This window comes from Nothobranchius furzeri, chromosome 16, assembly GCF_043380555.1.
Source record: "Nothobranchius furzeri strain GRZ-AD chromosome 16, NfurGRZ-RIMD1, whole genome shotgun sequence".
NCBI lineage: Eukaryota > Metazoa > Chordata > Actinopteri > Cyprinodontiformes > Nothobranchiidae > Nothobranchius > Nothobranchius furzeri.
In genome coordinates, this window is record NC_091756.1 from 44,612,822 (window position 1) to 44,623,840 (window position 11,019).

Below are 11,019 nucleotides of genomic sequence, written 5' to 3' on the forward strand. Positions count from 1 at the left end.
TTCAGCTTTGAGGGACTTTGTTCTCCCAGTCAGAAGTGTCTCCTTAAAATGAGAAAAGCTTCATCTGAGCAGCGCAGCAGCATCTAGCGTCCCTGTCCTCCAATCACTGGCTCTCGAAGCTGAACCGGCGGCTGTGATTGGTTCATATGTCCCTCTCTGCCCTCCCCTCGGACATGATTTGATTATCAGATGGAGCCCAAAAGGGGGGCAGGTTCTCAGGGTCAGGACTGGATGGTTCCTTTGAGGTACCACATTCCTGCGTGGCTGCTGCAGCACTCCTGCAGCAACATAAGACACTGTGGGTTAGACTGTTGGAAAGAGCGTTTGGTGGATCTGCAGTCCAACTCTTACATGGAGTAGCCGGTCAATTTCGGCTTTAGACACATCTCCGAGCTCCTGAGTGAGTTTGGCTTGAATGGTGGCCCTCCTGACCCGGTAGTTCTTAGAGAACACGCCGTAGAGCAGGCGACGGTGCTGTGGAGGGAACAAAAACAGGTCCACTTTCAGTATTACAGATAAAAACCTAAGGGAGTCGTTACTTCTCAGCCAAGAAAAACAAACTTCTCCATTTTTGGACACTTTTTGCAAAAGATCTTCTCAACATGGTGCCGCCACGCCTGGTTTTTTGGGTTTGCCTCCACACAGAGAGGGGAGAGCTGTTACCTGGTCAAAACTGTCTCCCGTCTCCCACAAGCCAAAGACCTTCTGTTCATCAGGAGCTGCTTTGCTCTGAGCAGGAAACTAAAATGAAAAGAACAACAAAAACGTCAAATTCAAACAGGACGTTGCCACTTCTGATCATGAACCTGCTGACAGTCTGAACAGTGATCTCATGCTTCTACTTTATAACATACTTTAGAACAGATTTTGGACCAAAACTTACACTTCATGTCATGATACAAAAAACATTTTACTCAACTAAAATCAAAAACCTAATTGTAATTAAATTAAAAACAAAAAGAGTCTAGACAGCCAGAGAACCCCAAACCAGGATCATCTTCTCAGATCTGACCCACTGACTGGACACCGATCTCTGAACTGTCAGACATCCCAAAACATGTTTACGACAATGTGGAAGACAAGGCATCTGACTCCAGACCTGCCTGAGATTACACACAACCTACTAGACTAACCCCCATGCTGATCAGTGATGAGCTTAGCTTTAAAGCTAATAATCCATTGCATAAGAGAGAAGGCAGAGGGCTGGCTCCTGCAGCGTTCAGAGTCCTTTAACACTGAACACTAAGTTAGTTCAACCCATCAACAGCCTTCATTATATCAGCAAACACACACGCACACACACACACACACACACACACACACACACACACACACACACACACACACACACACACACACACACACACACACGTATCAGGTGGCTCCTGGAATTTGAATGGAACCTGAGAGCCAGGTGTGCGTTGCTTTAGTGGATTGACCGTTAATGTCGTTATTCTGGGAGAAAACCGATCCGTGCATCAATGCACTACGAAGAAAACTCCATATTCAGGACCCAAAGGTTGTTACGAGGAACAGAAGTGAGTTTATTCGAGACTAAAGACAGAAACTTCAAAGTCTGATGGGCAGGTGAATGAGTGAGCCAGAAAATAACACGTCTGGATCTGAGACACATGAATGAGTCAAGTCAGGATTTAAATCGCATTTAACGTGTTATGGCTTAAAAAAAAGAAAAAAATAACTATTTGATCAGCGGGCATAGGAAACTCAGAGTGACTGATCATACTTAAAAAAGAACAGTTATTAGTTTCTCAGTAAACAAGCTCTTTAAAGACCAAGTTCACCATTTCTTTTTTCTCTAGTATAAAGTATTGCCTTGTGAGTCGACCTCTGTGGGGAAAAAACTCTGGCACTACTGTTTCAGGAACTAGAAGTGAGCCACAGAGGGGAACAGAAGACTGCAGGATTTGAAGCCTTTTTTCCTGATATGTGAACATCTTGCCTCCGATTGGATTACAGCAATACGACTCTGCCACTGACTGTTTGCTCTGCAACGTTGATGTTTTATCTCCACAAATGCCTCAAGCCTGGAGGAGTTCTGCTGTGTGGTTGAGTTGCTAATGCTAACAGTTAGCTTCTAACTGAGATGTTCTCTGCTGATTCCTGGACACTAACACAACAACCTTCCCTGTGGCGAGTCAAGATGGGGGGGTCCATAAATGTTAAGTGACAGTGTGATGTAGATCTATCATGATTTTTAAATCCTAGAGTTTCACCATCTATTTTCTAGCATCACTGCATTCATAATCCGGTGTTGTAAAATCAACATTTTTTTTAAAGGGAACATTTTACCTGCAAGTTTTAGCACACCTTCATAGACTTGATGCACAAAACCTGTTATTTTATTGTCATTACTCATGTTTGTGCTTTTGCTCTGGTTGCAGGATCTGAACAGCGAATGTGGTCTTTGTGACACATCATCAGGGTTTTGCTTCTTCCTGTTGCTTTGCATCACATGTGAAATGAAAGTTGCAACCTGATTATGCAGCTTTAGTGTTTCCACATCCTGTGGCTGCAGCTAGTAAAGCTTCATCAGAATCTGGTCCACTTTCTGTTTCTGCTCTCAAAAACATTTCAAATGAAAAACTGGAAAAATATCAGGGGCTTTGTCTCAGTTCACACAAACCCACAAAGAGCACACAACCCCAGCTTCAAACTAAACTTTGCTGAGGATGTTTTTGAATGCAAAAACATCTTTAGAACTTGTTGGTTTTATGTTGATGATGGCCGAACATACACACTTTTAAACACCGAGTTTGTAGAGGAATAGTAAGAGGAGCATAGGCTTTAAAAAAACATGTAAAATCAGAGTCTGGAGTACTCACAGGCACCATTATCTGTTTGCACTGACACAGCAGGACGGCGTCCTGCAGCATGTGGTCCGAGATGGAGCAGAAGATACTTTGTCTTGTTGGCATGGACGCCAGATGGAGGTTAAACAACCTCTTTAGCTCGCTCAGCGTTATCACAACATGCTTCCGGAAAGTTTGAGTCACAAAGTCCTGCAGCTCTGGCGACAGTGTGTTGGAGGGGCTCCCTCCATTAGCGTGGTCAAAGCTGGGGGAGGTGGCACTGGGGTAACCGTTAACAGAACCATTGGGGACAGAGGACGATGAGGTGTCCATAGGCTCACCCGCCCTGCTGGGCTCCTGGTTGATCTGGACGCTGCTTCCTGCACGTTTGGCATCCAGGTCACGTTGCAGAGACACTTTGTTTTCCGTCACTCGCTCCTGAGCCATCTTCAGGCGCTGATCGCCGCTGATGTGGACAGGCTCTAGGAACAACAACACCAACCTCAGCTTAGATAAGAACCAAAGAGGACAAAAATACCACAAATAAAACATTAAGTCACCTTGTTGAGGGGCATTCTTTGGCACAAAATCTTCTTTGGAGAAGTTAAACACTTTTTCTAACCTTTATAGACCAAACAGAGCTTATTAATATTAATAATGACCAGCAGGTTATCAACAATAAACACACCAATACCTCAATAAACGAAGGTGCTTTATGATACCTACTTGCTTTGGATACCGAGCCACAGCATGTGCTGCCTGTGGGTGATGTCTGGGTGCTTCTTAATGAAATCCATATCGGTGGGCAGCAGGAACTCCCAGCCCCGGTTGACCCGAGGAGCTGCAATGTGCTCCAGGAACTCCTTCACATCCTCAGGAGGAAGCTAATAAAGAGGCAAAGGGAGGGTTTGTCATGTTTGTCTGAACAACCTGCAGCCTCAGGATAATGCAATTAAAGGTGTAGTACGCTCATTTAATCAATGCATTCGAGGTGGTCTATAGTTGGAATGAATGCCTTGTAAGTTGTACTCTGAGGAAAAAAAGCTCTGGTGCACTGGTTTCAGGAACTAGAAAACAGCCAGATCAGAGGCGAGCTTCAGACGGCGGATTTCTAACTCCTATTTCCTGATATTTGGACATGTGACGCGTGCCTCAGATTGGATAACAGCAACGCGACTCTGCCAGTGACTTTGTTTGCTCTGCAATGTTGTTATATCTCTGCCATGTGGTGGAGTTGTTACTGCTAACGGTTAGCTTCTACTAGTCGAGACATTCTCTGCTGTTTCCTGGACATTAAACCAACAACAGCCTTCCCCTTTGTGACTCAAGATGGGTGAGTCCATGAACGTTAAGTGACAGTGTGACGTAGATCTGTCAGTCTTTTCTAATCCTAGAGTTTCACCGTCTATTTTCTATCAGAAGCTAAAGCAAGAGATAGGTGTAGGAGACTATTTTCATGATCAGTCTGCATGAAAACCTCAGTGTGACTAATAATAATCAGAAATAATCATTAAAAAAATGTTTTTTCAGTGTTCCACACCTTGAAAAACATGAACAAGTTTGGGTTCTTACTTTGATGATAGAGGTGATCTCTTTTCTCATCACAGAGCGCTCCTGTGTGAACCTCCAGATCTGAGAAAGAGACACTCACTGTGACGCCATCACTGATCCACTAAATCTAATAAACAGATACAAACAGGGTAAGCAGCTCACCACAAAGTCTCTGCCACGACAGAGCACTTCAGCAGGGACACCACTGTGAGCGCTGCAGGTGTTCTTCGGATACAGAACATCACTGGAAACACACAAAAACCAGTATGAACACGTCTATAAACCAGTCTGTTCCTCAACCTTCTTTACACCGAGTTAAGAAATATGGGGTAAACGTGTGTCTCATCACCTCTTCACAACCCAGTTACCCTGAACCAGCAGCGCCACCTGCTGGATGCAGCGCAGCACTGAGGTCTGATCGATCCCAGAGGCCAGTAGACCCATAAGGTTGGCAAACGGCATCACTTTCACTGGAGAGAACAGAAAACAAACAAAGGAATGTGACGCAAGTTTAAAATTTTTTTTTAACATTTCAGCATATTTCAGGACAAACTATTTCCTCCAGAGCAAACTCTACTCTGCTCAGGTCGTCTTATTGCCTACCGTTCTTCATCAGCGTCTTGACTTGTTCTCCCAGAGGCAGAGTGCGCAGCTGAGCCATAGAGAGCACATTACTGGGACCAACAGGCGTCGCACTAACATACAGTAAAACAGTCCAGTTATTTATACAGCTCAGAGACGGTTTAGGATCCAGAAACAAAAGAGAGGAACACTTACAGTTTCTCCTCTGTGAGGGGGGGCATCAGCATGTCCAAGTACTCCCTAGGGAAACAAAAAAAGATGTTTGTCATCTGGTTCTGTTTACACCACACAGAACACAAGTGCAACGTGACTTCATATGTTAATCTTAAGGGTATTTTTGGTCTTTTTTTGCTACATAAAATCATGGATAAATCTACGTGTACTACTATTGTAGATACACTCAGAGGTTTAGACACAGCTACTCGTTGGACAGTGCAGGTTATATTTCTGAATAAATGTGGTTAGTTTAAACAATTAGAACAATTACATGTCCTTATATGTCCTTTTGGTGACTCACTTTGGAGTTTTGACGAGCTCACAGTTCTGAGAAGCATCCACTGACTGACAGAACAGGTACTGCTTTTCGTGGTCTGAGCGCCCGTCCTGCGTTTGAGGGACAATAAAACAGAGAAAATCTGCACTAACGCACCACCCGTTATAGTACCAACATGTTCAGCCTGGGTGGTCGCTCTACCTTGGCACTGTGATACTTTAAATGGATCCAGGGTTCCTCGGCCTGCTTCTTCTGCAGAAACTCGTACGACTGGATTCTCCTTTGCCGGGCCTGCTCTGACTCAGGACGAGCAAACCTCACCTGAATAGGAAGCAAGAGCAGAACGAACTGAGCAAATTCTGTGTTTGCATGGTGAAGTAAATGCAATAACTTATTTGTGTTTTTGAATGTTTACTGTAATTGCTTTGGCTTCCTCTTCGGTTTCATCCTGGGAGGAATCTCCACCTGCAGATGAGACAATCTGTTCACCTAAAGTCTATTTCACACTGGAGGAATCACGGCAGTGGAACGTTGCTGCTTCAGATAAGAATCCATTATAGTCTATTGGGTCGATCCATTTCCAGGTGCACCAGAAGCGCCACGCTGCACCGCAAAGATAGGATCTGGTTCAATTTTTTTGCTGCGAGCCGCTTCTGGGACACGTCAATTTCCATAGTTAACACAGGGCTGGACAGGAAATCACACAGTGTAAAACATCCGATAATTTTCAAAATAAAGACTATTGCAGTGATGCAGATTAATATCTATGTAGATTATGTCAATATGCGTGAACTGTGTGTTTCGTGGCTTTAATCCTGGCAGTGGAGGAACACAGTGCTTCTCGTATATAGGCACAGCCGTGGCGCAGCGCCACGACTACAAAATCTCGCCCACCCTCTCACGGACCATGCACGGAAGCGAAACAATCCTAGCATCACAGCTGGAAGCATTTCTAGGGGAAACACTGGAACAACATTTATTACGACATCAAACAGTGATATCGAACATGATCTCCTTCTTCTTTTTGGTTTAATGGCATAAACAAACCCTGACTTTAGAAGCCTTGAGGGATTTTGTGATCTCATGAGTCCAGGGAGGAGGACAGCAGAGAAGCTGCTCCGCAGCTGCAACTCTCCCGGTGTAGACTGGTACTCAGCTAAACATTCAAGTAAACCGTCCTGCTGCCGTTCCACGCTGCTGATGCCTCCAGTGTGCATAAGGTGTAACAGTCATCATCAGTATTAAGATGATAACTTGGGGACTGGATCAGTAAAATCATTTACTTCAGTCATTGTATTACTTTACCAAAGATGAAATATCATTTTCCTTTAAAAGTAAAGACAAACCTTCGTTGGCCGCCTCACGCTCTCTGGTTTTGTTGTCGGCTTTGTCCAAATACGAGAAGCTGGGTCTCATCTGCAGGATTCCAGTCAGAGGGGTGACATGAAGCTCGCCTGTTGGCATCACCAATAAAACAATCATGGACTAACTCTTGTTCTCCGGTCTGTGATCCTTGACCAGTTTGAGTTCAGAGCTAGAAAGCTACACAAAATGTAAACAATGTTAAGACTACATCTAAAAGTTAAAAGATTAAAACAGAGAAGAAACCTTTGAGTATCTGCAACAAATCAGGTGTAAAACACGCATGTGTGTGTGTGTGTGTGTGTGTGTGCGCACGCACGCACACATTAGGGGTTGCATGACTTAATTTTTTTTAAAGTCGACCATCGAGTAATGAAAATCGAGTCAACTTCGACTAGTCGTTGATGACGTCAGACACCTGAAGCGGCTAAAACTGACGATGGGTGACCAAGCGTTTGTTTCCGAAGCATGGGGGGGGGGGGGGGGGAGTTGGTTGGTTTGCTGGAGTTTTTGACAATTAAAATTGCGCCCACATTTTCAAAGTTAAACACATTTCTTTTAACAACGGTAGTTTCTGCTTCAGCCCTCTCCCCCCTCCCCCTGCGCAGCCGCCGTGAACTCACTGATGCGCCTGCAGCCTCTCAGAGTTGCTGCTGCTCTAAACATTAAAATAATTATTTCATTTTCTGTTCCTCACTTCTGATTACCTTCAATGGTGTCTGTTTGTTGCAACCACCAGGTACAAAAACTAACTTTTTATTTGACTATTTTTCTGTCCTGCCTGTTTATTATCTTCCTGCATCTCCTCTCAATCCTAAAGAAAAACTGCTACCTGGGTTCATATATATTCACCTTATGAGTTACCTTTGAACTGCAGTTCTAAAAGATCTACCGACCGCAAAAACAGCGGAGTGCGTGCCGGCCGCACCGGTGAGGTGAAATCACCGGAGAACAAAACAGGTGATGCGCTCCGCTCCACGCATCAGGAACAAATAAAAGACAGAAAACATAAAAGGAAATGAGCCGACATGAACGATCAGGTGTTAAATTAGTTTTTGAGGTGGCGACACCTGATTTGATAATGTTACTGTGGCCGTGCTCAGGACGAAGATGTCTGGAGCGCGTCAACAATCAGAGCTTTGCATGCGCAAGCTGGTTAAGGTTAGGATGGGGGTGAGGGGAAGGTTAAATTGCAAGAGGGTAAAGGTCACAATTCGGTCAAATGTCCGTTTTACGGCGGGCGTATATATACCGACGCTGTGGCACAGCGCGTCGGCTCCCAGTGCGCAGCGGCTCGTCACCTACTGTCTTTTCCGAGGACTGCATCTTGTCGGTCATTATCACGTGACAGCGACTAGTCGATGAAAGGCATAAAAGTCACTACAGAGCAGTGAAATCGACTAGTCGATACAACCCCTAGCACACATCAGGTCATAATCAGAATCAGAAGGGTTTTATTGCTTTTGTGTGAGAAATCACAACATTAGGAATTTGTTGCGGTACTTGATGCAAAAACAGAAAGATTAAAATAAGAGATGAACAAATACAGGAGATAAGAATATAATCATGATAAAATAATAATATAAAGTGGCAATAATTAGAGAAACGGCAACTGTATACAAGATAGTGCATGTAGGTCAGACCTTTGCGGAACACAGCAGCTGCATATCTAGAGGTGTTGGTGGTGGCCTGGATGGAGGAAAATGTCTGTTTGTCCATCATTTTTCTGAAAAAAGAAAAGAAAAAATTGCTCAACCAAACACAGACAAATTCTTCAAATCAAAGAACATTTAACATCTGGTGTAAGAGGCGACCTACGCCGAGTAGGTGTTGGTTTCATCGTAAGACGTGCCGTCCACATTCAGAGCAATCTGCTCTCCTTTACTGCGACAGTAGTTTGGACTGGTGGTGTTAATGGCCACCTCCAGCTCCAGCTGTGACGGGCAGCATCAACAGGGGAATAAAGACCAGTTATTAAAGGCACTGTTTTTACTGAAACCACAACAAATAACGACATTAAGAATGTGAGTGTATCAGAGAGTATAAACTAAACAAGTCTGTTTACCCTCTGCTGTTTGGGTTTGATCTTAGCCGCCAGGTGATTGACGTCACCATAGGTCATAGTGGATGGTCGGACAGGGTACTGAAGAATTAAAAACATATTTATAAAAGGATCAATAGATATTTTTCATTACTCAGAGGAGTTCAGTGAAGCTCACCTGGAGAAGATAGAGTTTATCTGCAAGGCTTTTGGCATGGTACACATCGATCTACACAGAAGAGAAGAGATCAGAAAAAAACTCTCCATCACAAAATTCAACATCAGCAAAAACTAAACATCCAAACAAACAAGTATAGGACTTTTGTAGAAATACAACATAGTTCACACACCTGTACCAAAATCTAATTTAAGCATTATGCTCTTTGGGAGATCTAATCAAAAACACGCGTTCTATGAACCAACTATATCTCAGGGACTACAAGGTTTATTTGAATTGTTTTTGGTACCACAACAAAAAGGTACAACTCCACAGTTCTAAAACCACAACTCCTGTTACTGAGTGAGAATAAATTCAAATGGCACACAGAAGAAAGTAGAAAAATACTATATTTTTGACAAAAAATAATCTGGGGTGACAGCTAGAGGCCGACCGATATATTCAGCTTTTCTATATCGGCCGAAATTATTTTTAAAGGCTGATTAAAAAATTAAAAAATCAGGCACCTGTGTGGCCAACTGTCGCCACTACTAGACTGAAGAAAAGACCCCAAGGATCCCAACACACAGTTTTTCTTCATGTTTTGAGTTTGTTTTATAAGTCAATAAATATTAAGAGATTTATTGACTTATTTAATTTATATTGCACACAGTGAGTGTTCAGTTGTCTTTCACAATCATTGTGCTGCTAAAACGTATCTCTATCAGCCTTAATAATTGGCTTTAGATATCGGCAACAACATTTGTTACAAATCTGTATCGGCCTTAAAAAACCCATATTGGTCGGCCTCTAGTGACAGCAGTACCAGAGCAGTTAAGTGCCCACCTAGTAACCAGAGGGTTGCAGGTTCGAGCCCCGTTTGTCGCAGCTGTTGTGTCCTCAAGTGTGTACGGCAGCCTTGCTTTCACTAATGTGCCCCAAGGCAGCTGTGGCTACATTGTGGCTCACCACCAGCACACATGAATGTGTGTGTGCGTAAATAACCTTGGGGGGCTTCTAGGTCTGTAATATTCATTAGAAAAACTTTGGATAAATTTTATTCTAAGAATAATATTACAACGTTCTCCTCAACATTTCCTTCTTGTTCTTTTATTTTCTCCTCACTGGTCCAAATGCTGATTAAAACAAAATTAGACCAAAGGTGACAGATCATTTGCTGCTGTGGCCCCCAGACTCTGGAGATTGTTTCTTCTTCTAGAAGTCCAAACTTTGACATTTTATATGGGATGTAATTTTAAAAAGTACCTGTAGTCCCGTTTGTCTCAACATTATTGTCAGTAAAAAAGTTGTGCCTCACCAACTTTATCAGTAAAATTCATGTCTTCGTCATACAGTCACACTAGAGCTGGGGAAATTAATCTAATAATCGGTACATTTGAATGCGGACATAAATGAATATTAATTTAATCAATTATTATGTATTGCAATTTGGTTTATTTAACTGCAGCACAACTATTTGGTTCTAAAACTGCTCCAAATATCTTAAAAGCTAATATGTGTAGCCCTTTAAGGATTTTATCAACTAAACGGAAGGCAACAATTGGACATGTCCTACTGGTTTTCATATTTAGAACACGGCCTGAGATGTGACTGTTGAATGAGGAAACAGATTTTTTATTTTATTTTTTTTACTTTGGTGAATCTTCTTAAATGTTTGAAATGTTTTGCACTTTTACATTGTCCTAAAGACTGTTGCGATTGAAGAGCGTTTTGGGGGATTTCAGATGCATTTTTGATAGTAAAAATTGAAAATATCTGACATCTTCTACTCATTGATGTTAATAAATCCATATGAAATAATCGTGATGCATCAAGATGTTGAAAAGAATTGAATCGTTGACATGATAATTGTAACTGAATCGAATCGTGAGACTAGTTAAGGTTCACACCTCTAAGTCATACCTCCTCTATAATGGGGTCATCTTCATCACCACTGGCCATATTGATGTAATCAGAGTGAAAAACAGAAATATGTGATGAGAGAGGAGTGGCAGATGATCTC

At 42.7% G+C, this 11,019-nt stretch overlaps 1 protein-coding gene across 2 annotated transcripts in view; it reads right to left on the reverse strand.

Moving 5' to 3' along the window:
• polr3e (polymerase (RNA) III (DNA directed) polypeptide E) overlaps positions 1–11,019 on the reverse strand; it is an 11,839-nt gene continuing 820 nt past the window's right edge. Inside the window, exons 2-21 of one of the 2 annotated variants that reach the window (XM_015962881.3) lie at positions 10,920–11,019; positions 9,018–9,068; positions 8,864–8,941; positions 8,617–8,732; positions 8,442–8,524; positions 6,783–6,890; positions 5,852–5,901; positions 5,638–5,757; positions 5,461–5,546; positions 5,139–5,183; positions 4,965–5,056; positions 4,711–4,831; positions 4,524–4,605; positions 4,383–4,442; positions 3,537–3,694; positions 3,371–3,432; positions 2,844–3,292; positions 664–741; positions 352–474; positions 1–278 (exon numbers count right to left, since the gene is read on the reverse strand). The exon at positions 10,920–11,019 is cut by the window's right edge and continues 11 nt beyond it. In XM_015962881.3, the coding sequence (XP_015818367.3) occupies positions 222–278; positions 352–474; positions 664–741; positions 2,844–3,292; positions 3,371–3,432; positions 3,537–3,694; positions 4,383–4,442; positions 4,524–4,605; positions 4,711–4,831; positions 4,965–5,056; positions 5,139–5,183; positions 5,461–5,546; positions 5,638–5,757; positions 5,852–5,901; positions 6,783–6,890; positions 8,442–8,524; positions 8,617–8,732; positions 8,864–8,941; positions 9,018–9,068; positions 10,920–10,958 (2,058 nt within the window). In that variant the 5' untranslated portion in view covers positions 10,959–11,019 and the 3' untranslated portion in view covers positions 1–221. Of the gene's footprint in view, positions 279–351; positions 475–663; positions 742–2,843; positions 3,293–3,370; positions 3,433–3,536; positions 3,695–4,382; positions 4,443–4,523; positions 4,606–4,710; positions 4,832–4,964; positions 5,057–5,138; positions 5,184–5,460; positions 5,547–5,637; positions 5,758–5,851; positions 5,902–6,782; positions 6,891–8,441; positions 8,525–8,616; positions 8,733–8,863; positions 8,942–9,017; positions 9,069–10,906 lie in introns of both variants that reach the window. The other variant, XM_015962882.3, reaches the window with a different exon arrangement.